At 36.6% G+C, this 27,627-nt stretch overlaps 2 protein-coding genes across 2 annotated transcripts; one reads left to right on the top strand and one right to left on the bottom strand.

The window, feature by feature from the left end:
* Positions 1 to 13,635: 13,635 nt before the first annotated feature.
* Positions 13,636 to 14,854, bottom strand: LOC113332324. The gene is made up of 4 exons (XM_026578876.1): positions 14,506 to 14,854; positions 14,135 to 14,160; positions 13,848 to 14,036; positions 13,636 to 13,701 (listed from the first exon to the last, which is right to left on the bottom strand). The coding sequence occupies exons 1-4, from the start codon at positions 14,852 to 14,854 to the stop codon at positions 13,636 to 13,638; spliced, it is 630 nt and encodes a 209-aa protein (XP_026434661.1).
* A 10,747-nt stretch (positions 14,855 to 25,601) lies between these two features.
* LOC113332323 lies at positions 25,602 to 26,979 on the top strand. Its single transcript, XM_026578875.1, has 2 exons — positions 25,602 to 25,607; positions 26,017 to 26,979. The coding sequence occupies exons 1-2, from the start codon at positions 25,602 to 25,604 to the stop codon at positions 26,977 to 26,979; spliced, it is 969 nt and encodes a 322-aa protein (XP_026434660.1).
* The last annotated feature ends 648 nt before the right edge of the window (positions 26,980 to 27,627 follow it).

Below are 27,627 nucleotides of genomic sequence, written 5' to 3'. Positions count from 1 at the left end.
TCTCGGACTGAGTTCGTGGACTTAACAGCAAACGAGTTATTTGGAAATCGCACCAGAATTTCTCCGGAAGAGAAAGTTCGCCAGTTCGCGTACTTGTACTCACGCAAACTATTCTCTGGTTTCTCTTGATCAACAAAGTTCGTAAACTTTGGTTCAAGAAATATGACTTATGCCTATATGTGTTTCCACAATAATAGTTATATCCATAATTGGTTATATGACCTAAACTCTCATTCCAATCATTGAAACATTCTCAGAGGACGTTATTCAGTCGTTATTCACATACCTTTCTCATCAGAGCAATTTCCAAATTAACTGAAACTTTTCATGACTTTCGTCACTTGGTGAAGATAAACTTGATCAAAGCGAAACGCTTTACCAACACACGATTTAGAGAAAAAGATAAGTAGTGAATACTCAGCTCGAAATGTCAAATGTGTATGATCCAGTCTATATATCATACGACTTTTGTCTCATAAGAAGTAGGAGATAGAATAGATAGACTTTTGAGTGATAGATAAGTTCAAGTCTCCACATACCTTTTTGTTGATGAAGTTCCATGGTTCCTTGAGTAGATCTTCGTCGTTGTATGATAAATCACCATGAAGTCCTTGAGATCAACTACACTTTTATATCCTAGTCCGAGACTTAGCTATAATAGACTAAAAATCAAGACTCATAATTTTGATCACTAACATTGACAAACATGTTTGATATAGCAACACATGCGAGGTCGACCGAGCTATGCTCTAACATTGTTGATTCAGTTCCTCCAAGCTCCCCTCACCAGAAGATGATTTTTTAAGTTTTCTTAGGGTTTTACCAACTATGGTTTCAGATTTTTTTTTTTTAATTTTGATGATTATGTATAATCTCAAAATTGGTTAAACATCATGTCATTAATTTGGTCTGGGATAAATATATATACAATTGGAACTTGATAATGAAAAGACTGGTTTAACGTTTTTATGCCTAGATTTTAATGGGTTCCAACTTAGTCTCGGTAAATAGAGAAAAGAGGAAGAAATTGGGTATGGTATGACTTAAGTTACGACCACTCAGATCTCAAGTGTGGTCTACGAGAACAGTAATACATAAAAAAAATCTTCAAAATTTCTAAATTTAATTCTTTTGGAATAAAAAAAAATAAACTTCAAAGGGTAACAATGGAACTAACCTTCTTAGAAAAAACAAATCATATTTCCAAGAAATTCTCAAATACCAAAATACAATTAAAACATCCAAAGTGAGTAAATATTATTTTATTATTTCTTAACACGTATATCCTGGGTTACAAGTTAACAAAGTCCAACGTATTGTTACTTACTTTACCCTCTTATGGCAGTAAATTTTTTTTATAAGCTCACACTTTCACAGTTACTACTTATTATAAAGAAATTTTGGTAAACTTGGTTGGTGGCAAGATGGAAATTGTTATTAGTTATTACCAATGCCATTATCAACCTAGTAACAATTGATCATTAAAAACAACCCTAGCTACCGCCCATAGGTCAACTGGATGTTTTAGTGAATTATCCAAGGGTTATTATGAAGGATGGGTCTAGATATAGTATTCAATGCATGATACAAATATAAGATGGCAAAGGAAGAAAATGATTCGATTTGATCTGATTATTTGTCCGGCAACTCCCAACCCCAACAGAGAAGATAAAAGAACTTAAGAAAGTAAAGTGTTTCTCTATACGAGCTGGGATGGTTGGCCTATAAACCTGAGTCCTGACCATCGTTTATGAACTTTAGCCTTTTCTGGCTAAAAATGATTTTTTGAGTTTTAGCTTTATTTAGGTCAACAAAGGTAATATAGCTCAACTGATATATGTATTTACTTGGTCAATCTTTAGTTCTTAGTTATACGAGAGTCATAATTAATGTTCACACTACAAGAGCCATTTACAACGTTCCTAAGCTCATCTATTGCAGGTAAACATGCATATTACAATGTTTTATAGTATAAAATGATATGTGCTCAACTTATCAAAGAATAAAGTTTAGGTGCATAAGGTAAACACCGAGACTGATAGCATAATTGTCAACAACACCACAATGATATGCCAAAGGGATATTTTTGTAGCAAAGCACTAAAATAATGAACATACATTAGTGAAGATTTTAGTTTACCTAGCTTACTTAGGCCGATCGCATAATTGTTCTTTTTTTGTATGAACAAATTATCTTGACTATCTTGTATATAATGGGGTTTATATAAAATCAACACAATATAGGTACCAGTTTCTACAAAATTCAAACTACCATGCATAAAATGGAGGCAGGTAATATGAGTTCATTCATATCTGCCAAAATATCAATTGCACGTGATTTATTAGAATCCCTGCAGTGAAGATGTGACACCTACTTGGTGTGGGAGATGCACAAACAATTTTGAGTTCAGTGTATTTTGACAATTTTTATTTTTATATTTAGCTAACTAGTTTCATGCAAATACCTTACAAAAATCCCAGTTACCCATAAATTGGTTTAGTCTCCCCACAAGATCAATGTAAGGTTTATTTCCCTAATTTCTTGCGACTGTTAATTAAAGATTTGTCGCAAATGAGGCAACCCATACCATAAAATCCAAGTACCAACGTAAGGTTTTACAGACCAAGTCGATAAAACTATAATAGAGGAAATACAAGTACATGGAAGTAATCGAAAGATATTAAGATTCCGACTAACCTTAGATAACTTCTTTGAAGTAATACTCAATAATATAATATTCTCTCCAAAATAATAAATTTGCATGGTCCCAATTTCGGACCTTGGTGTTCAAAAGTTTCCCTTAAGCATTAATAGGTTCCAGATAATATATATAATAATAATGCTACTAGAAAAGTAAGAAATCTATCTATCTATATATATATATATATATATATATTAATTTCTCCCAAACTATGATTGAAGATTGGTTTTTTTCTTTAAAGTTCAAATCAAGTTGTATTTCATCCCTAATAACTCGTATTGTACTCAAAAGACTTGGAGTCACGTTGTTGTATTGCAACAACAAGTGTTGAAGTGTGATTGATTCTTGGAGTGGTTGTACTTGTATTCTAATTAGTTAATCTTATAATATCTCTACAAATTAGTCAATATTGCATTTAGAATGTAATTGTGATTGAACCTCCAAACTAGAAATTATTCTTTAAGGTAGCAATATATTATTTAATTATAAAATAATAATTTATTATATTATCGAAAAAATAATATCTCTTTATAGTAATAAATTTTCTTGGTCCCAAGCATATTATTTTATCAAAATTATATTGTAGTTAACTTAATGAATCTTTTCCCAGTAAATTCAAAACTTTATGCAAAATTAACACATGTTAACATCATCGGAAAACCATAATCAAATTATTTTCCAAACCAAAATTATACGGTTGAGATGATATAATATAAAAGATAAAAATATTCTTTAAGTAATACCGATTATGGCTTTGTGGTGATTGATGCATAGGTTGGATAAACCATTTTTAATCCAAAAGGTACAACATAATTTGAACTTACTATCCACCACAACCAGATCGTCTAGTTTACTGAAACACATCTCTGGAAGTGGTGGTGGTTCTTAAAAAGAAAACATGAAAGTATGGTGTTGAGTTACTCTCAAATTCAACAATTCGATTTGAGAGGAAAACTCAACAATTCAATCAATCCAAACATGAAACAAATCTTAAGTTTTTTGATGAGTTTTATCACAAAATAAACAATAAGATTTGAGACAAATCCACTCATCGATTAATATGAACAACAGAATTTATGCAAAGCAAGAATCAAAAAATAATTTGGACAAACAAATGTTGAAGAATGAGAAAATGAAACTTACATGCTTGACTCGGATATCTAGAGAAATTTGAAGCTTCAAAAGATAAAATTACATGTTGAAACTTACATGTTTAATAATAAAAATGGATCTCAGCCAACAAATCCAAAAATTTAAACCAAACACATGTTAACACATCATAAATTCAAAACCATTTCAATTTAGGGTAGATTTGCATCTCTTGGGACTTGGTTTCTGAAAGTGATGTGAATAGTTGGTTGTACTCCTAGAACCGATTTTTCAATGTGTTAAGTTGCAAATCAATGTTACGTATCTTTTGAAAGATGAGCCATATAAAACAGAGACAAATCGCTGAAGTATATAGGACTAAAAAAATCTTCCAAAGAAGCTGTGTAACCTTAATTTTGGTGCCTGGTGAAGGAGAGTGCGGTGAGAGAAGCATAATGGAGAGGATCAAGCCTTCCAACGGTCTTGGCATGGGCATCAATAATCTCGTCTCTCCTCTTGAAGCACGCCTCAATTGTTTCCTTGTATCTTGTTAAAAAGTTTGCATTCCCCACACTCCCTTGGCCGTTATGAACTTTGTTTCCCAAATCGACAAGACCACTTCCAATACTACCTATCGTACTTCCCAGATCGACTCCATATTGCTCCAGTTTTCGTTTCTCAGTTCTTGCATCTCTCCGGACACCATTGATGCTTTGTTTAAGATCTTCGAGGCTGGCCAGCTCAGTTATAGCATTGTTCGCGGTAGTTGTAACGGCGTTCACATCGGTCCTAATCTGGCCGACATCGTATCCCAATGTGCCCAAAGCATTTTCCAACGACCCACTGCTTCTGCCAATGTCTCCTCCTCCGGCTTTGGACTACAAAAATTGTAAACTTTTAGGTTAACCTACAATTTTGAAAACCTCTTAAAATGCAACTAAACTGTCTCTTAACACTACTAGATCTGTGTAATTAAAAACCCAAGAGTGATGTTTCTACAGTTTGAAAAATATCTTACAGCTTCCAATCTCATAAAACTTATGCAACCTGCTGGTACATGATAACAGATTTTGAAACTTTTTTTTGATAGTAGTCTACCATTGAAAGTGAGATAACAACACTAGACATCAACAGAAACAAATCTGAGTTCCCCTCATAATCAAAAGTTAGGATTTGAGGGGATATTCGAACATCAAAAGAAACAGTTCCCCTCATGATCAAAGATTAGGATTTGAGGGGAAACTGCAATATCTAAACATAATGAAGAAGAACCTTGACCCTCAACAATCAAATTGAAGAAAAAAAAGGAAAAAAAAAAGCTTACATTTCTGATATTGATCCAGACATAACAGAATATATAGAGGAGATTTGAGAGAGAGGGGATTTGTGAGAGATTGAGAGAGAGAGAAGACTTGAGTTGGTTTTATAGACAAACAAAAATTATAGACGTTAAGAATTTCTTTTCAGGATTTGAATTTTTTTGAAAAAGTTGTTAGATTTGAATTTCTTTTCAGGGGAATTTCTTTTAGGTTTTGAAAGTTTGCTGAGATTTGAGAGAGAGGGGATTTGTGAGAGATTGAGAGAGAGAGGAGACTTGAGTTGGTTTTATAAACAAACAAAAATTATAGCCGTTAAGAATTTCTTTTCAGGATTTGAATTTTTTTGAAAAAGTTGTTAGATTTGAATTTCTTTTCAGGGAAATTTCTTTTAGGTTTTGAAAGTTTGCTGAGATTTGAGAGAGAGGGGATTTGTGAGAGATTGAGAGAGAGACGAGACTTGAGTTGGTTTTATAGACAAACAAAAATTATAGCCGTTAAGAATTTCTTTTCAGGATTGGAATTTTTTTGAAAAAGTTGTTAGATTTGAGACGCACAGAGAGCCGTTGGGGAATTTCTTTTAGGTTTTGAAAGTTTGCTGAGATTTGAGAGAGACGGGATTTGTGAGAGATTGAGAGAGAGAGGAGACTTGAGTTGGTTTTATAGACAAACAAAAATTATAGCCGTTAAGAATTTCTTTTTAGGATTTGAATTTTTTTGAAAAAGTTGTGAGATTTGAATTTCTTTTCAGGGGAATTTGTTTTAGGTTTTGAAAGTTTGCTGAGATTTAAGAGAGAGGAGATTCGTGAGAGATTGATAGAGAGAGGAGATTTGAGTTGGTTTTATAGACAAACAAAAATTATAGCCGTTAAGAATTTCTTTTCAGGATTTGAACTTTTTTGAAAAAGTTGTTAGATTTGAATTTCTTTTCAGGGGAATTTCTTTTAGGTTTTCAAAGTTTGCTGAGATTTGAGATGTATGTATGTTGGATATGATAGTGTATGTTGAGATTTTAAAGTAAACATGCTTTGGTTATGGACTTTAAAGATCCCCCAAATGCACATTTTTACTCGATAAGCAGAGATCTAACTAGTAATAAGATCCTAATAACGTATTACTAAACTAATGAATGCATTATTCAACACAAATAAACTGAACTTACTATGAAAGATTTACCACTACGAAAAATCCAAATCATATCGGGAACAATTTTTCATGTATAACCCGTAAAAGATATCTAGTATGTTGACATAACAATGATCCACTACGCAAAATTGAAACTATGTTCAATCAAATGGATACAAATAAAACCCTCTAGGCCTCTGCCTCTGCGTAGATATTAAAATCCCTTGCACATAACTAGCAGCTCGCCAAGCCAACTGAAACCAATATCTTCAGTTGTAGGAGAGAGAGGTGCAGATGGACACATGAAAACCAATAAGTGCTTCCCTGTACAGTGTCACACCAAGAGGTTGGTCAGTCAGATCCGAGAAACTATAACCCTTGATCCAAATAAATACACCATCAGGAATCCAACAAGTACAAACTTACTGCATTTCTGGAGGTTTAAAGCTGTCTTTGAGAAAATTGATTTTTCTTATGCCGAGAAACCTCAAGAATAGGCTTACTCTAGAATCCAACTAAACAAACATCCAAGAAGAGTATGAAATAGAATAAGAAACGGTCGAGCAATGTGAAAACAACAATAAGAACTGACTATCCTTGTTTTGTTGAATATACACTAGCTAAACAATGAAATACTCAAGTGACTTGGGGCTAGGAAGACCTCAATCAGCGAATTAGAAAACTTAACCTTGCAAGTAGTACAACAGCCTTTTAAGCCTCTATCTCATCTCCATTTAAGCAACACAGGCGCTCTAGATCCAAGTTAGATGTGGGTCTATATGCTTCTCGTGGAGGAGCCTGAACTCAAAAATATGTATAGCAAAAATCTTAAAAATTTATTGATTTTTGTTGATGTAAAACAGGAAGAAAGATAAACTTATTGAAAATATCTGGGAAGGTCAGACAACTCGGAAAGCTACCCTAGCCTGACCGACCCGGAGTTTTAACTCAACTGTGTTCATGGTTATTGGTCATCTAATCAACATCTAGCAGTTCAATATCACTCTCCAAGCAAGACAGCTACAGGTTCAAATGATATAATTGCTAAGTAGGAATGCTCGAAGAAATAAATAAAATGGTAGAACTGGTAATAATGTAACGGTAGCTAACCTAGCTGGATGCATCTTGAAACTCTCTATTTTCGGGATCCAGTTTCAAACCAGTGGAAAAGGCAACTGCTGCATCATCAAGCCTCTGCGCCAAGTGCAGCAAACATTATCAAAAAGGATTTAAATAAATAAAAAGTAACGAAGAATATTAACCGACAAGGAAAATTGTTGATTATGTACATTCAGCAGTCTGAGTGCTATGCCTGCCCTATAAAACGCCTTTCTGATCTTCCCAACAAGCATAGAGCAGCATCTTCAAAAGCAAGATCTCCCTTATCTAAATACACATAGCACAAACTGTTGTTTGATAGCACAGCTGCATCACAAGGTTTCATGTAGAGGGCCTCAAATATAAATCACTAGATCGATCAACCCATCAACGGGAGACAAGAAACACACAAGACAGCTTGAAAGAAAGAGAATACCAATATACTGCTAGCCAATACTCATTGTCTGGAATGCAATTGTTCCCCTTGATTTTGCCTCAGAAATACTCCATTGCTTTACGATTCATCTGTCAGTAATGAAGATAAAATACAATAAATTTACTTGAAACTTCGCACAAACTACACATTCATGAGCTCCACTGCATGAAAGTTGGAAACTAATATCGAGCCAGAACTTCTTGTAATAGATGATTTACAGCAAGCCATTGAAAAGATACTGAAGTCATTTTAGTGCCAAAATAGTAAGCCACTATCAAATCCTCAAAAGAAATATTCATATTGTATTTAGCATTTACCTTTTTGTTGAACTTCCTGGATTTCGCATGCTTCATTATACCATTTATGCTCCATACTCCAGTCAACATTTGATGAAATTGGAGAAGTCACTGGAAAAAGAATCTCAACACCTTGACGATGATTGTCGATAACAGCTGTGACTTCTATTAGTTTTAGTCTGCACAGTGACAAGAAAAAGTCGAATTTGATAACCCAAACAACCATAAGTGACATCAAGGAATCATCTCAAGAGAGTTGCGCTGTTCTAGCGCAAGGAAGAATAATCAAGGCAAGCTCTTTGGTCATTCGACTCAAAGTGGCCCATGAAGCTTTATAAAGTCAAATGTGTACCACTGTTAAACCTTTGAAGTAGCAAAGCAGTCACAACAGAGACCTCAAGTAAAATTAGCTTACCATATTTGTAACGTTTGGATATGCAGTGCAGCTTGATGATTTGTGTTACCCTAAGAGCATCCACAGTCATGGAGTCGACCAAATGCCAAATAGCAGACCAAAAGCTAAAAAAAATTGGCATTTTACACTGAGCAACCACAGTCGTGGAAGACTATTTTTAGTCAGGCGGAAGTATAACAAACGCCCCAGTTCAGGCGCACTTTTAATGACCGTCCCAGTTCAGGCGCGCTTTTAATGACCGTCTCATTCAGGCGCATTTTTAATGTCCGCCTCATTCAGGCGCACTTTTAATGACCGTCTTATATCAGGCGCATTTTTAATGTGCGCCTGATTCAGGCGCACTTTTAATGTCCGTCTAATTCAGGCGCACTTTTAATGATCGCCTGATTTCAGGCGCACTTTCAATGACCGCCTGATTCAGGCGCACTTTTAATGACCGCCTGATTAGTGAATTTACATAAATATTAGCCACTAATCTTCTTCTAATAACGTATTAGCCCACTAATCTTCTTCTAATAACGTATTAGCCCACTAAACGAGTGAATATACCAACGTCCCATTGGGGCGTACATTAAAGCAACGTCCCATTGGGACGTAAAATATACCAACGTCCCATTGGGGCGTACAATATAACTACGTCTGTGTTGGGGCGTATGTATTACATGCGTTTGGTTAGGCGGAGTTTATAGATGCGCCTGATTCATACGTTAATTATACTTCCGTCTGATTTCATACGGTCACTAAAATCTCGTCTGCTTTCATACGCTATTAATACTTCCGTCCCACTATATTTCGTTTAGTCTGGGTTAACGACCACATTTGGTCTCAAACCCTAATTTTGGCGATCAAATTTGGGTTTGGTCCCTTCCGTTGCGGCATATTTTGAGACCAAATTTGAGTTTAGTCCCCAAATTTGGCCGTGACTGTGGTTGCTCTAATAGCTCCAAGATTGGGATTGGATAGAGTAAATGTATCATGGAAGACCAAATTTGGCTGCAAAGATAAATCAGAAGGTAGATTCATGACACCCTTGCTCAAAGAAAATAGAACGGAGCAACTGTGGAAGTAAAAGGAATGATCATATGGTATTATCATTTCCATATAACAAATATGTACGTGGGGAGATGGGGTATTATGATCACATTATCTTTTCAACAAGTAAGCTGATAAGCAAAACATATAAAGCAACAAGGCAGAGACTCAAACTTAAAAACAATATGAAAAGTAGACTTTTAGTTATATTAGGGGGAACAAGTGCTCATCTATCAACTATAGTGTACATGGGATTTAGCTTTACATATATGTCATAACCAAGTAGTTGGCATTTAATTAGGATGAAATTTAGGTTATCATCGCTTGAGTATTAGCTAAACAATAGGTGATAGCTAAACCTCTTCATGGAGAAAAGGTAAATGCTACTCACACTGGCACCATAGTCCACAAGAATTTTAATAGTATCGTGATTGCCAACAGTGGCAGCATATTGTAGAGGTGAGACAAAATCATTCGCAACATCCACATTAATACCTAAATGGTTTTTCACATATTGTTAAAAATGGATATCTAGTATGTTGACATAACAATGAACCACTATGAAAAATGGAAACAATGTTCAATCAAATGGATGCAAATAAAACCCTCTAGGCCCAAATGGAAACAAAATTTAATTAGATAGGGAACTCAAATTTGAAGTTTATGGGCAACAAAAAAGACAAATTTTTTCAGAGAATCAAAACAACAAGTAATAGAGGGTAGGAGGAGATTAAACCTTGAAGATGGAAAAGAGAGAGAGTTGGATTAGTAACTTTCCAATACTGTGATTTGGAATTTGAGTCTTCTTCTTCTTCCTTAAACTTTGATAAAACTGAAAGACAAACAACCAGTGTGTTAGTAAATTAGTAATACGAAGAGACTGAAAGAAATTGAGGAATGGGTACTAAAAAAAAATCGATTTTATAAAGAGGGAAACAGGAAGAAACTACCAGGTGAAGTGAAGAAGTCTTTGCAACAAAGGAAAGAGCAATTTCCTTGATCATCAGTTTTGATCTCAACACGATTTTCTTGAGATAACCATATCCCCAACACATGAATAGAAATCTATTCCTATTGCTTTTGCTCCTCCTCTTCCCTCAGTTCTTTCTTTCAACCATACTAATGATAAGAACTCAAAACAAACTCAAAAAAGAATATATCAATTGCTAAGACAAGTAACAAAAATGGGGTTTTACAAAAAAAGAAAAAAAAAAAGCTTTAGAGAGAGAGTTTGATGGAATGAAGTTCTTCTTCTTCTAAGAGATTCTCAGGGAGCTTAAGTGAAGAAAGAGATTGTGGGGTTTTACTGTAAAAAGTTGATTATTTTAAGAGAGAGAGACTGAGAGAGGGGGAAGTGGGTGTTTCCAAGACAAGGAAAACGAAGAGACGGCAGGCAAGCAGCGGTTAACCCAATGGATAATAGGCTCAACTTTTACTGTAGTCCCAAACTCCACTCCACTTTCTTGTCAATGCCATGAGCAAATATTTGGTCAAGAAGCAAATTTTGGGTCGAGGTGTATATGATATAGGCCATGCAACATATTTTCGGTCATGATACAATTTTCAGGTCAAAAAGATTTCAGGCTGAGGTAAATTTTGGCCAATGGCAGAGCTAAGCGCTCAGATTTTCCGTCGCAAGACAAATCTTAAATCACGGTACATACTTGGAGTGACTTGAACCTTAAACATAAGATAAGATGCAAAAAAGATGATGTTGAGCCATTAAAAAGAATGCAATTTGATTTAGAAACCCCAGGCATTGATACCTAATCGAGGTCTAAGAAGTTTCCAAATCAAGATAAGATAAAAATGCTTAGATAACTGCTTCTTTTCTGTCTTTTCGAAGAAGAGTAAAAACAACTCCAATCGCACCTAGAACTCCCATTAAAATCATTACCCATGCGATGTATTCTTCAAGATTTTTAGCATCTGCACAAACCAAGTTGAAAAACGTGAAGTCATATTCCTATTTCTTTATCAAGGCCACTTCCTATGGGTGTGGTAAACATTTATGCACCCACTATGGAGGTGGCAAACTGGCAAACCGGCCTGGCTAAGTGGCAAATTTGCCAATTAGCCATGCCAGGTCAAGTTTCTATCGAGCGGTCGAGCCGCTCGGTCGAGTTAACACCGTTAGGTGTTTAGTACACCGCTAGCGGCTTTTATAAGACCGCCGGGTCTAGTTTACACCGCTGAGTAGAATCTGATCCAACGGTCATAAATCTTTCCCCCTATAAATACCACATTCATCTACCATTTTAACTCACACATTCTCTTATCTACTCTTCACATTTGTTAATCTAAAACAAATTTCATCATCTAACTCTTTCATCACCAAATCTAAAACAAATTAGGGGTGCAAAATTTACCGTAGCCGAAGATGAAAGTATTTGCAGAAACTATGTGTTCTTTACACAAGATAGTATCGATGATGCCAATCAACAATCTACCAAGTTGTGGGATAACATATTTGCTAAATTTCGTGAAGAAACTATGAAAATCAACGAGCGTGATGCAAATGGATTGTCTGGACGCTTTGTTACAATCAATGCCCAAATTGCCTTGTATGTCGCTGCTCTAATGCAAGCTGCTCGTGGTCGAGAGAGCGGTCTTGTCGATGTTGGTGTCGAACGAAAGTGCTGAACTGATTGGCACCATAAACATGGGAAATTTTTTGCTTATGAAAGTTGTTATCATATTTTGATAGTGTTGCCTAAATATAATCCAGAAGTGTTAGGAAACATGCAAAATATACATGCAAGTTCACCATACACTTCTTCACCTTCAACGCCAGCTTCACAACTATCTCAATCATCTCCTCCCCCTTCAGATAATCCATTTTCTTCACGAGAAACCACCAGAAACAACAATTCCAACTTGAATGCCAATACTGCGATTAAGAGAAAATTATTAGGAAGCAATCATGCAAGAGCAGCGAGAAAAGCTGCCCAAGAACGAGAAGCAAGTGAAGGAGGTAGTACTATGGATACTTTGATAGAGCATCAGAAGACCGTCGAAAAACAATGAGTTGTAGACCGCAATTTCTTGACTAGGGAGATGAAAAACATCGACTAACTCAAGAAAAATTTGTTTCAGACTATGACAAGAATAAGATTTTAAATGCAAACACCGGAACAATGAATCCCAGACAATTGATGGTATGGGAGATGGAGATAGGTTAATAGAGGAACGGGAAGAAAAAAGAAACAAGAGAAACATGGAAAAACAATTTGGGATGATGAAGACGACGATGAAGTAGTGCCACTTAATTAATTAATATATCAACTTTAATCTTAATGAATATGTAGTAGTTTGGTTATGGTGAATGAAATTGTCTAGTTTTTCCATTACAAATTTTTATATTTTTTTCCATTAAACTAGTTTTTTCATTACATTAAACCTTAAACTAGTTTTTTCATTACATTAAAATTTAAACTTGACAACATTCATGAAAAACTGAACTTAATCCTAACATCCCATACGAGTTATTAGAAACTCCTTAAGAATTTGGTAATGCGCTTCGTATTCGAAAGTTTTTCCTTTCCATCTTCGCCACTCATCTCGAGTTCGTATTCCCAATTCAGCATTAGTGTCACCTCTAAGACGATATCGATTGACAATTTTTTTCATAGCTATAAAATATACAAGATCTTTTTTGATAGTCATGAATCGACAAAACAAAGCAGCAGAATCCCGGTTATGAGGATTACTTGTCTCTGTGCAGAAGGCATCATGAATTTTTCCCAAATAAGTCATACTAGGTACACCGTTCATCCGTCGTTCTTCACATCTCTTCAGGTAGTATATTACATAGTTTCTACAAAGAGATAAATCTTCATCTTCAGTGAATCTAGGATCATCCATAATTTAACCAGAAAGTAGATAAGCTTTTGTATAGAAGTGAGGTGTGATTTTGAAATGGATGAAGTGAAGTTGTATATTTATAAGGAATGCTAGCGGTTGAGTCTACACCTCTAGCGATCAGTTTAGACCTCTACTTTTAATGACCGTTAAAAATTTAAACTTAAACAACTACAAAACAAATTTATGGAACAACAAATGAAACTTAAGCAATTAAACAATTTAAAAAAAACAGTGAAATAAAAAATAAAATAAATGAAACAACACTACTCAATTCGTCCTCCATCTCTTCCAAACTCAGCCCACACATTCGCTCTGAGATCTTCCTCAACCTGTTATACAGAGTTCTGTTCTCAATATGACAGGTCATTTGCGCATAGTTCCTTGCAGGTAATCCTCTTGCATGTATAACCTCAAGCCTTAAGTCTTCATCTTGACGGTTAGTCCAATTCTTATTACGACGAGTTTCCTGGATTACCATGTTATGCGTAATGATGCAAGTCAGCATAGTATTATGCATTTCACGAGCACTTAGACCACGATAAGGCCCACAAATGATTGCGAACTTCCGCTTCAAAATTCCAAGAGACCATTCCACATCCTTTGTCAGATCCATTTGTATACTATTGAAATATGAGTATGAACGACCCATTTCACCCCTATGTGGCTGACGGTACATTGAGCTAAAGTTGACCATTTTGGATAAATTTCGTCTGCAAGATAATAACCATGAGTGTAGTGATTCCCGTTGATAGTGAAATTTACCTGAGGAGAAATTCCATACTTTAAATCTTCAAACAAAGGCGATTTATGTAAAACATTTATATCGTTTTGAGATCCCGAGAGACCAAAAAAAGCGTGTCATATCCAACAATCATAAGAAGCAGTAGCCTCAAGGATAATCGTTGGTTTTGCATAACGACCCTTATACTGACCGGCCTAATAGGTAGGGCATCCGGTCCATACCCAATGCATGCAGTCAAGACTACCCAACATTCCGGGAAATCCCATTTCCTGATTTTGCTTTAATATTTCTCTAACATCTGAATCAGTTGGTTTTCGTAAATAGGTAGGACCAAAATGATTAATCATTGTTTCGCAAAACAACGCAAGACACTTGTATGCAGTTGTTTTGCCAATGCGAAGGTACTCATCATTAGAATTTGGAGGTCTGCCATATCCTAAAATACTTAAGGCCGAAGTAACCTTTTGTTCAGGGCTATGACCCCTGATATTCAGTGCATCATACTGATAATTAAATTGAGGTTCTACCTTACAAAGCTCACCAATAATCTTTAGCACCAAATGTCTGGGCATGCGGAATCGACCTTGAAAATTTTCATCAGAGAACATACAGTCAGGAAGAAAATGATCGTGCGTCAGTTTCTTGTGCCATTCATCCTGACCTCGGTACGTATATCTTCTAATGAACACTTCTGGTGGCTCTGGATCTCTAGGTATTTTCCCCGATGAATCTAGCTGCATCACATTGTTGGTTAGTTATTTATCTTCATCTGACTCATCATCAATTTGTTTCAACGCCTGAACGAATATTCGTTGTTGTTCTTCAAATCGATCCATATGAATACGCACTTCTTCGTCAGAAGAATCCATATCCATTGAGTTGAAGAAAAAAAATTAAACAGATGATTAAGGTACAAAAGAGTGAGTAAGATAGAGTTATTGAGAAAATGAGGTGTGATTAAATTGAATTGAATGGGGTGAGTTTATAGAGAAACGTGGGGGGAAATAGTCGTTGCTTCACTATTTAATAAGCGAAGATTACAAGACCAATCGGTTTTAAGAAGACCGTCAGCGTTTGAGACTTGGCCGCTAGTGGTGGAGGCTCGACCGCTAGCGGTCTTCTTAAAACCAGTCGGTCTTGTCTCCACCGTTCGGTGGAGACTCGACCGTTTATATTTTCTCCCATAGTGGCGCGTCCAGTTTGCCAGGCTAGCTGGCATGGCAAATGGAGGGTTTATCCATCCCATAGGAACCGGCCTAAGCAACTTGACCATAAACTGGCCTGAGCAATGGCTTTGGCGAAAGCTGATCCGCAACCAAGATGTAGAAAAAAACCCAGCACTCCAGTATGTTTTATAATGCTGCTGTGATTATATTCCAAGACTAAAATCTCTCCATCAGATATCTTAAAAGAACCAGGTTGAGGATAACAAGTGGACAACCCAGTTCTCATATATGAAGCCTGGAAGTTTTGATTAAATGACTAACAAGCGCACAGCAAATTGAAACCACACCAACAGAAATTCACAGAGAAAATTGAAACTAAGGCTCGGAATCAAATTCTTATACATATAGAAACTTCAGTCTTTTATAACCATATTGATCTCATAATCATGAAAGATACAAGTTAAAAGCCTCAAGTCTAACTCCTAATAAGCAAGTATTTGACCAAATATATCACATTCAGATGAGAGTAAAAAGACTTAAAGATGACTAGGTTGAACAAATTTGTTGAATTAAAAGAAGAAAAGGTAAACACCAATTTAGTCGATTTCTTCGACCAAGCCTGCTGGTACATCTTTAACTTTTCTTAGCTACTTTGGAAGGTCGTCCCGTTTCATTTTGTTTATGATGGGTCTGTATACATTTCCTAATACCTTCATCTTGTCATTCATTTAGTCCAAATCACCTAATTCATTACTATCCAACCATTGGGAGGCCTTGTTGACCGCGACATCGATCTTCATTTTACCTGCCAATTGTCGCTTGCCACAAATTGTATTCCTCATATCTTTCATATATTCTTCAAAGGAGTTCCTTAACTCTACCTTGTTCTTGTGTTCTGCATCCTCTACCTTGTACCTCCCAACCTCTCGAGCCAATCACTCGATCTCGGCCTTCGAAAACTGCCCTTATCATTTGTAATCGATATCCGGTTTTTGCTCCCTTATATCCTGTTTTCGGCAAACACAGTCAATATACCGTCTGCATCTATGTCAAAGCGTGCTGTCACCTCAAAAACACCGTGAGGTGCAGGAGGAATTCCATTTAACTCAAAATCACCAAACAAGTTATTGTCACTAATCTTAGTTCTCTCGCCCTTGTACAGCTTAATCCAAGAACTGGTTTGATTGTCTTTGGTGGTAATGAAGACCTTTTCTTTCTTTGTGGGCATAGCACTGTTCCTTGGAATCAAAACACTCATAATACCTTCAAGGCTTCAAGTGTATAAATACCAATGGAAAGAGGGGTGACATCCAACAACACCAAGTCATGCACCTTCCCATTCCCCTCACCATTCAAAATAGCAGCTTGCACTGCAACACCATAAGCCACAGCTTCGTCAGGATTGATGCTCTTGCAGAGTTCTTTCCTATCAAAGTAGAGACTGAACCTTTGGAATTCTAGTGTCCCTCGAACACTTCATGAACACTGTTCTTATCCATCTTAGTATCCCCCAAACACTTCTCAACAGATTCCATATATTTGCTGCACAAATCCACGTTCAATTTTTCAAATTTAGAATGGGTAATGGGCGCATGAATCTCAATGGTTGTCCGATTAGTACATGAGAGGTTCCTCTTTACCCTCTCACATGCGGTTCCCACCCTCCTAACTGCCCTTGGTTTCCATTAATGTCCTTGTTATGTTTCCTTTTGAATTCTTTTGTACAAAGTGAATTAACATCCTGTCATCGATATCCTATCCCCCGAGATGGGTATCTCCAGCAAACTTCAAAGATACCCTCATTAATGGTGAGTATGGAAACATCAAGAGTACTACCACCAAGATCAAAGATAACTCGGGCCAACACTAGTCTCTTGCATACCAAGACCGTAAGCAATAGCAGCTGCCGTTGGTTTACTTATGATTCACATTACAATAAACCCAAATGGTACCAGCATCCCTAGCTAGTTGCATGACGCTAATAATCACTAAAGTAACCCGAGACGGTAATAACAGCATTTTTAACACTTGAATTAAGATAATCTTCAGCAGTTTGTCGCATCTTAGTGAGAACCATGGCAGAGATTTCTTCAGCTGAAACCTGCATATCCTTGCCCTTGTAACTGACTTGAATCATAGAGAGTTATGTTTCTACTGCAATTTGCATCCTTCTGCACTTAGAGGAGTAACATCTTCAAAACGGTCTACCAGCAAATAAGGATGTGCCGCTCGCCACGAGGATGTACGGAATTGGAGCATCGATATGTCTTCTTCCAGTTTCTGCACTTCCCGCATTTTGTACCTGTTGTATCATGGAGTGGATAAGAAACTGAGATAGTAAGCTCGTCACATTTAATGTAAGGGCAAACATTATCACTAAACAAGTAAATGTTATAAGATAGGCGCATGAATTACAAGAAGCAACTTTGCAAAAGAAACTTACAAATTGTGATCAAGACCAGACTAACATTATCTCTAAACGGGTAAATGTATATTGTTGCTGCTTGACATATTTCAGTGCAGAAATGATCCTCTAGACGCTACAGAAATGTTATAAGCTAAACATGGGTTGTTATTTTCACCATGTACACCTATCAAACCAACTATAAGTGCATCTAGCATAATATGACTTACTACACTACAGATTCAATACACATCAATGTACCACATGGTATATTAACCAGCTTTCCATTTGATTAGTGTACAAAATTATATGAGGTTAAAAGGAAATTTAAGATTGCAATGTCTAGTGCAAAAAATGAAGGCCACTTATGCAATAATCTATCACTTAGCAGTTTGTTCTCCATGGCTGGCAGTTCTAGCTGGATGGAAAAAAGGATCTTTTCCGTTTTGGTAGATATCAAATATATGAATCGAGTATCCTCTAGCCAGCCTCTTGCAGTCGTCAACCGCTTTAGGATCCAATGTCTCCAACTCTTTCACAGACTTCTGTACGTCACCTTTGCAGTCCTCACCCATTATAAACTTGGCCAAAGTAGTCCACCTGTTAAGAGAAAATATCAATCTAGGCCAAAAGTGTATGAAAATGGAAAACTAAGAAAAGATACTACTGTTGATTCTTCTCATTTCCATTTTGTACTTCGAATTAACTATGCACATTTTGTTGTCTGGCTTTCTAGCCCTTTGCTCACCATTCACATGACAACTACAGATATGAAATCTTGGGAAGGAAGCAAATTTTTATCTGACAATCATGAAAAAACTCGACCACTAAACTTTCCTGGTCCACCCAACTCTGTTGATAATTGATATACAAAGTCCATAGTCACTGCAGATATCTAAATCTAATATTGATGAGGGAGGTAGTGTCAATGCCATTTAGATTCAGAATTTATAACCACAAGTCTGCAGTAGAGAGAATGTGCTATATTTTTACTGGGATATGACAAAAGGGCAAATGTATGATATTGCCATTTCCCCTTGACATATTTTGAATCCTAAGAATAAAGATAAGTTTTCAGACGTTGTGATATACAAGTAATAAAGAAAACGGTAGATGTATGATCTGGTCATTTCCCCCTGACCGCCAAAGTGAGAGCATACTTCCCAAATAACGGAGGAATTGCATCATTCATATGATATGGCTATTTGAGATGTTTATCAAATAACCTATTAATTTCGCAGCAGAATATGAAAAGTGTCCATGAAGTAGATTGAACAATTGAACATAGACTGCATATAAATGCAACAAGCTTACGAATTCTTGCGACATTGAACAGGCCAATGCACTGTCACTGAAACAACAGTAATTTCATGCAGTTTCAAACATAATGGAATTGAAAATGAAGGAAAAGTGTAAAGTGTAAAGAATTCCTAATGTACCTGAGTATGTCACTGTGATAGTACAACCCCGCTGATATTTCAGCCTCGGATATTTTCTGTCGATAGAGAGTACAAACAGCTTTCATACAGAGCTCAGGATCCTCTTCAAATGAAGAAAGCAATTCAGTGAGTCTCAGATTTCCATTCCATTTCGTCTATGTTCCTCTTTAAAGTTTTCATCGCCAGCGTATCCATAGGGTCACCAAGAGAAGTTTTTGAATGAGCAAAACTATTAGAATCTTCTGGTTCCCAAAAGTCCTCTTATTCACTTTCAGATGAGCTTGAGATGATGATCCATGTTGAGATGCTCTCTCTTCCAAACAGCCCCAATCCTTCCCTTCTTCGACGTCATATACATTCAGCACCTTTCTTTGGTTTGAAACTCATACAAATGAGAATCCTTGTTCCCTCCACTGCTGGATTTAGCATTAGGTTCACTCATGTTGTTTTCATTCTGCAAAACCTGCACTTGAGACTCAATTTTTTCAGAATTACACAACTCTTCACATCTCAATATTGAACTTTCATTTCCATTCCTCAGGACTAGGCTCTCCAAATTAGAAAGGCGAGACGCTTCACATCTCATTGTCGAATATTCAATTTCCATCCTCATGACTAGCAGCAGTCTTTGTGGTTTCGACCCTGGAGTTTAGTGCACTCAACTTTCTTCTTCTCAAGCTCCACTATCATTTTCTCAAGCTCCAATTCCTTCTTCTCGAGCTCAACTTTCTTCTCCACTTTTATCTTCTCAAGCTCCAATTCCTTCTTCTCAAGCTCCACAGAAAATTCAATACACTTCTTATAATGGTCCAGATTCTCCAATTCAACCACAGGTTCACTAATTCCTGTTGATGATTTCAGTTCTCCAGACCTTTCCGTTCTTTCGACTTTCTTCCTCTTTGCCCTAGCTTTGGCAGAACCATCCCCTACAATCCTATCAGCTGGATAGAAAAAAGCCAATTAGTTAGACATTACAGTGACAGACTGATAGTTACTCCTTTCAGGAACTAATTCATAGAGGAGTTTACCAAATGAAACTAAGAAATTTCTCAATTATTGAAACATGTATGCGAACGCAACCAAAGTGGAGAAGTTATTTATGTAAGAATTACTCACAGTCTCAGTTATGATTTGTAGCTGGTTGATTACTTGTTTCATCACCTTCCAACACCATCTTCCTCCGTGTTTCGAGGCCCTAGTTTCCCTAATTGCTGTCAATGATTTTAGTTGTCCGGAAATTCTTTCAGACTTTTTTACTCTTTGCACCAATTTTGGCAGAACTAGCACCTAGAACTCTATCAGGTGCATTAAAAAATCCCAATTAGTTACATTGCAGTGACTAATTCATAAGGGGGTTCAACAGATTAAACTAGGAAATTACTAATAGATGGTTGGTCCGTCAGAAGCTGCCGCTTCCTCGGCCGTACTCATTTCTTCTAATCATAAATATCATACACATTCACTCTTTTCTAATAATCATAAATATCGTAATCTCCAAATTATCTTCGTTCTTGGTTTCTCGTCGTACTCCTTTCTTCTGCCCAAGAAGGATTTTCACTCGGGCATCACCACCACAGTTAACTTCCCCTTATTTTTACTGTGCAGAATAAACACCACATCAACTGAATCAGCTGTAAATTGTGATAAAGATATGCAACACCATTAGCCACCAATCAAAGTAAAGCGTGATAAAGATAAGAGTTCCTTTAACAATATTTAGGACTGTGTTAAGGGGGTAGCTGAAAATCATCCACGCATGATAGTTATGGGGGATGTTTTCCTCACTCTGACCATAATCAAACAACGCATCATTCTTACAGATTATTGGCCTTATTAAATATCTTACCATAACAAGCTCTGCATTATAGTCTCATATGTGGGATAAAGATAGTATAAATTGCATCATATCAAAGGTCTGACAGTTTTATAAGGCAGTTTGGATAGATGATCGTGGGAAGCAGACCAGAAGCTTGTACCTTAAACTTCAGGTTATAGAGCATCGCCAAATGATTTGTATTTCGATAGAAGCAAGAAGGATACCCATCAGTGATCTTCATACCACGTCGTATGAGCCGCCTCTGAGCAGGGTCTTCCTGAGACTCTCGAACAAAGAGAAGTCAGAAATGGGCACGGAATTCTATAAGCCATAATTTTTAGCCAACGAAGACCAGATTAGGAAATAACCTTTTTGAAAGAATCCTTGTTAACAGGAACAGTACTGTCGCATGGTTTGGAGAAGCGAGGAGCCACAACTTGACCCAAAACAGGCATGAAAAAAAAAATCCCTCACACGAATTCTCTTCTCAAATGTGCAGCTAGCAATCCCCTCTCTTTTTACCACCTGCCCAATGCCGATAACATTAGAAATGCAAAATAAAACTAAACAGGAATGATCGAGATGCCCATACAACAAAAACAGACCAACCAAAGAGGGTATACAATATAGACATTCACTTAAACGAACAGTTCCTGCCAACTCTAACACACCAGACAGCCATGGAAAGCGTAGAAATCATGCAGCATACATTTGACTTTGTGTACGAAAGACCACATAAATCCTATTCTTTTGTGAATTCAAGTATCATCATTAAAGCAAATGGATGGCAACCTGTGGTTCTATAATCCAGATACACATCAGAAACCATATTGGCACTCAATACTAGATACAGAAAAGAGGATTTTGTTTTCAAACTTGGCACAAACCTCATTGATCTTCCCCCAAATTCCACTTCGAGTGCGAACAGGCGCACCTTTAAATTGAGCAACATCAATATCTGATGAGAACTTGATCAGAGCAGTCCTACTCTTAAGGATTTTACGAGGTTTTCCTTTCAACTTGATTTCCTTCATTATCTTCACGTCATGCTTTGGGGCAAGAACAACAGCTTTTGCCCTAATCCGAAATGCTTCCTGATTCAAAATGCAACCCTTTCAGCAAACAAATATGGACATAAAAACGACTAGTATTTATTTGAAAGGGAAGAAACAACAATATATACCACAATTAAAAGGGACTAGTATCCATTTAACCCAGAACAGATAAAGTCTCTGCAAATACATTATTTTATTTTTATTTTCTGATCTTTTGGGGAAACAAGGACAAGTTGTATGAACTTAGACATAAGGTCCTTTAAATTAGAACAGTGATGAAATACCCATTTTGGTTGGCATACAAATTAAACAAGTATAAAGTTCAGTGGAATACACCAGACCTTGTTACTCTGCACAATAGCAATTCTGGTAAGGGGAGGAACAGGAGGACCCCAAAACATCGCAAGACAATGCTCATGTTCGGGAGTGCAACCGAGAAATTGACGCTGAATATTGTCGCTTTCGCTGGCATAAATAGGTTTCGTCTGGTAACGCCTCCAACCAGCTGAAACGGTGGTAGAGTTTCCTGACTTCAAAAGTTTCATATGCCAGTTATGTCGCTTGAGTCTCGCCTGGAAGAAGAACACGGATAAAAGTTATCATAGAAGCGGACAAACAGAGTTCAGTTAAGTTAACAGGAAAAACATCTCACTATTAATTCATATTCAAATATCAAATTGTAGCCCTTTCATTTTCATATCAAGGCATTTAACTAATATTAGTAGGTGAAAGTTTTCTAATCTGTGACATAAACAATATGCTTTGAATTGGAAACATAAATTAGAGAAGGCATTTTCCTCGTCAAGACTGATACCTCCAACGAGAATAGGATGACAAGGATTGAAATTTTCAACCATCCCAAAAGGAACGCCATGAACCTCCAACCTTAGATAGGTCCCTGTTCTGCAACTCTCATTCTCCAAGCAGGTTAGCTTAGCAAAATCATTTTCCTTCTCCATCTCAGATGGTAAAGGGAAAGGATCAGTTGCCCTTCTAACACCAGCTAAATGAAAATCAGCAACACCAGCAATATGCACCTGGCATGGAACACCTCAAGTCAATTTGTTGAATAAAAGTGCATGCATGTGAAGTTTGTACACTACCTGAGTTTTTTACAAAAGAGGCATCTCATTTCTGGTTAAATAATAACCTAGTAAAACATATTAAGCATCAACATATACAGAACCAACATTACAAGCAAGTGAATAGATGCATATCAAGTATTTTTGGTTAAATAAGGGATAACCAATGATAACCTAGTAGTAGAACATATAAAAGCAAGCGCGGAAATTTCAAGCAAGTGAATAGATACACATCAAGTGATGGTATGTACAGCCCGTTATATACCTAGAAAGAAGAATCCACGAGGCAGAAAATCTAGTCTGAAGCGGAAATATCACAGTAGAAGACGTGAATCAAAGTTACTCAGGTTCGTTTCCGTGTAATTTTTGTGTTCTCATTCACTGGTTTTCCACATGCTTTTTGTGAGAGCTAACCAAGTTTCTAGATCCAAACCATGAAACATATCCATGAGACGTCTATTAATGATCTAATAAGCAGATATCATCTTCTTAAAAAAACTGACAGCAAAATCAAATACATTATGACAAGGTCACAGAACAAGAATAGGTTCATGAAGGAAATCTGTAGCTCCTGGAGCGTCTGATGTCTCATGGATGTAGGAATATTAAGATGTGAGAGAATCTAGCATTAATTAACCTAGTTTAAGGAAGTACCTTAGCTCCAGTCTTAATATTACAACCTCGAAGATAACCATAGAGAGTTATGTTTCTACTGCAATTTGCATCCTTCTGCGCTTTTTCTAGAGGAGTAACATCTTTGAAACGGTCTACCAGCACATAAGGATGTGCCGCTCGCCACGACAATGTATGGAATTGGAGCATCGATATGTCTTCTGCCAGTTTCTCTACTTCCCGCATTTTGTACCTGTTGCAATCATGGGGTGGATAAGAAACTGAGATAGTAAGCTCGTCAGATTTAATGTAAGGGCAAAGATTAATTATCACTAAACCAGCAACTGTTATGAGATAGGCGCATGAATTACAAGTAGCAACTTTGCAAAAGAAACTTACAAGTTGTGATGAAGACCAGACAAATTGTATATTGTTGCTGCTTGACATATTTCAGAGCAGAAATGACCCTCTAGACGCTTTATGGTTTCATTCAGTTTTGCTTCATCTTCGAACTCGTCAAGATGTGTAAGAACGCCCATAACCTTTGGAAAGCCATGAACTTGTAGAAGGTTAAGAAACTCGAACGTTTCCCGAAATCAACAACAGCAATTAGATCTCCCGCTTTTATATAAACAGGAATGTAGTTGTTTGCAGACGTAATAAATTAACACACCGCTTCAAACCCATAACTTGCATCAACAAGTAACAACATAGCATCGGCATACTTAGCAGCATCCACCATGGCATTAATATAGTCAGGGCACTCCACAAACTGTAGCCTTGCTTTCTTACCTACAAAACAAGAATAAGATATTATGAATAGGTAGGGTAAATCAATCATTCAGTAAGCAAAGCAAAGCAAACATTACAGAAACAAACCTGTTATAATGGTGATGGGTCCTCGGATTTCATCCATCATATGGTCCATAGTAAAATACTTGTATAGAGATTTAATGAGCAGGGACTTCCCAACCTAAATGATAATTAACAAATTAAATATGGAACTAGTTGTGACTAAGAATTTGGATTACTGACATTAGCAGGTCCTCAGTGGCGAATCTAGACCGGGGCCAGTGGGGTCACTGGCCCCTCCTAAACTTTCTAAAAAAAAAAATCCCGTGTAATATTCACCAGATTTAGCTTCATGCCCCCTCTCTATTAACGCCAAAACTTGGAATAGATATGCTTCTGAAACTAATTTCAGCCCTATTCCTGCGCATAACTCACTTCCACGAACTAAAACTGTCCTAGAATGAAGGAAAATTGGGAGAAAATCTGTTGAAATCACGATGATTTCCTTATATTTTTGGTTCGTATATGGTTTATATGAACAACTAAATATTAATCAGTCTCCGTCTGCATCAATTCAATTTCCAAGTACGGGTTTTTACTCATACCTCCTAGATACTCTAATTTTTGATATTTTTCTTCTTGAATCACTTAATTTATGTATATTTTCTTACTGATTGATGAATTTGGGTTTATTATGATGATGGGTTTTCGATTTTTTTTTTTAGGTTTGACGAAATTGATCAATTTTAAGGGAAAAGTGATACTGCAATTTTACAAACAGCCGGTGGGTGTCATTGCTTTGTTTTGCTGTGGTAAGAAAATTAAGTTGATTAGTGATTACTACTTAAAATTATGTTTCGTGGCTTATAATCATTATGTTAGTGAGTGAAACTTTGTCCTGATTTCTATAATTGTCATCAATTTTTGAGATACTGTGGATGCTGGCTTTGGGAATTAGATATAATGGGTTTGGATTTTAATTTTAGTATCCAATACCTCAACTTCTCAAGATCTGTTAATTAGGGAAGAAATGTGTATCCAATTTGTTTTATCTATTGTTGCTCTTTTTATTAAAACTTGTGTGAATAGTGTTTAATTTATTCCATTGTGTGAATAGATTTATGGATGTGTGTTGGAAGAGTTTAAGCTCAAGTTGATTGACAATTCCTGTAAGAATCTAAGTTCGGTGTTATAGTCATTTCTAAACTACAGCAGAAAATCGCAAATACTTTGGATGTGTGTAGGCATAGGTGTTATGATATATGGGTTTAGTTTTGGATTAACACATTTAGTTTCTTATTTTTCATGGTTCTGTAATTCCATAGTGTTTATAATAACATTTGATTCAATCTTTTTTTTCTTCTTCTTTAATAATCATAGTACTGTAGTGCTTTGGCCTTTGTGTTTCCTGTTTATAGTGACTAGTGACGCTTAATAATCATAGAGACCAATTGTATTCTTTGTAACTCATTGGTCTCTAATATTGTAGTGAGGCTAATGAAATTTTGTTTGTGGTTTTCAGACAAAAATTCTTAGGTACTTCCAGAGAAAAATAGAGACAACAATGCTACAACAACACCTTCTGTCTCAAACCTGCGTTCTACAACGCGAAATCATGTAATTCATGCTGAGAGTTCAAGTGCCCAGAATGTAGCACCGTCCTGCGCAGCTGAAAACGATGTGAATGAAAACTTACTGGCAAGTCTACCTTTAGATCCAGGACTGCGAACTCCAATATTTGATTATGATCCCAATATCAGAGACCGAGTTCGAAGAGCTTACCTACAAAGAGGTCCTTGTCATCCAAAGAAGCACACTTATCTAACAAGAATATCTGGCGGCAGGCCAAGAAAGTTCTGCGGCTCTTGGTTCAACGAGCACCCAAGTTGGTTGGAATATAACATTTCGACAGATGCGGTGTTTTGTCTTTGTTGCTATTTGTTTAGAGCTGGTAGTGGTGATTCCTTTGTGGGAAAAGGATTTAGAGGTTGGAGGAAGAAAGAAAAGCTGCAACTACATATTAAAGAAGAAGAAAAACATAAATATGTAGAAGAACTTTATGTCGTAATGAGTTACTTGGTGAATGTGGTAGCTGGATCAGCCAACCGTCAAGATATGCTTCGTGAGAAGCAAGCGGAGGCGGTCTTTGAGGCACTATGTAGTGGTGAGATATTAACTGGGCGAGGCTTTAATCAAGAAAGTACTCTTAAACGAGCTGGTGACACGCGTTGGGGTTCGCATCACAATACGATAGTAAGCTTGATTAATATATTCTCATCTGTTATAACACTTTTGGAAGATTTAGCAGTGGATTCTGATAAGAAATTTGAAGCTAAGGTTCTCCTAGATTCTTTGCAAAATTTCAATTTTATTTTCAGCTTGCTCTTGATGAAAAGGAATCTGAGAATTACAAATGATTTGTCAAAGGCATTGCAGAGAAAAGATCAAGACATTGTCAATGCCATGAAATTAGTTACAGTATACAAGGAACGACTCTAGATAATGAGAGATAACGAATGGGATTCATTGTTGTCAGAAGTATCCTCTTTTTGTGCAAGGAACTGTATCAAAGTTCCTGATATGAATGATGTGTTCCAACGGGAGGGTCGACCAAGGCGTAATACTCAAGAGGTAACTAATTTGTATCATTATCAAGTTGAGTATTTATACACAGTCATAGATATGCAACTTCAAGAACTAAACAATCGCTTCACCGAGACGAACACTGAATTACTTCTTTCTGTGGCATGCTTAAGTCCAAGAGACTCATTCTCTGGATTTGACAAAGATAAACTGATTCACTTTGCTCGGTTTTACCCAAGAGATTTTTCTCCTACTCAACTTGTGTTACTAGAAGATCAACTACTAAATCACATTGCGGATGTAAGGTCCAGCAATGACTTTTCAGAATTGAATGGAATTACTGATCTCGTAATCAAAATGGTAGAGACTAAAAAGGATGAAGTGTACCCTTTGGTTTACTTAATTCTCACATTAGCATTACTTCTACCAGTTGCTACTGCCACCGTAGAAAGGGTATTTTCTGCTATGAAAATTGTAAAGAATCGCTTGCGTAATCGATTGGGGGACGAATGGATGAATAACATTTTGATTTGCTACATTGAGAGACACTTATGCGATCTGATC

This window comes from Papaver somniferum, unplaced genomic scaffold (assembly GCF_003573695.1).
Source record: "Papaver somniferum cultivar HN1 unplaced genomic scaffold, ASM357369v1 unplaced-scaffold_131, whole genome shotgun sequence".
Classification (NCBI taxonomy): Eukaryota; Viridiplantae; Streptophyta; class Magnoliopsida; order Ranunculales; family Papaveraceae; genus Papaver; species Papaver somniferum.
This window is presented reverse-complemented; position numbering and strand designations above follow the sequence as displayed.

Bases quoted from the DNA above. Each gene is read 5' to 3' on its own strand.
- LOC113332324 (XM_026578876.1), bottom strand. From the start codon at position 14,854: ATGCAGCTAGATTCATCGGGGAAAATACCTAGAGATCCAGAGCCACCA. The intron at 14,161-14,505 runs GCAAAACAACTG...CTTTGTTTGAAG, and splicing joins TGATGAGTACCTTCGCATTG to ATTTAAAGTATGGAATTTCT. The intron at 13,702-13,847 runs GTAATCCAGGAA...TCTGTATAACAG, and splicing joins GCATCATTACGCATAACATG to GTTGAGGAAGATCTCAGAGC.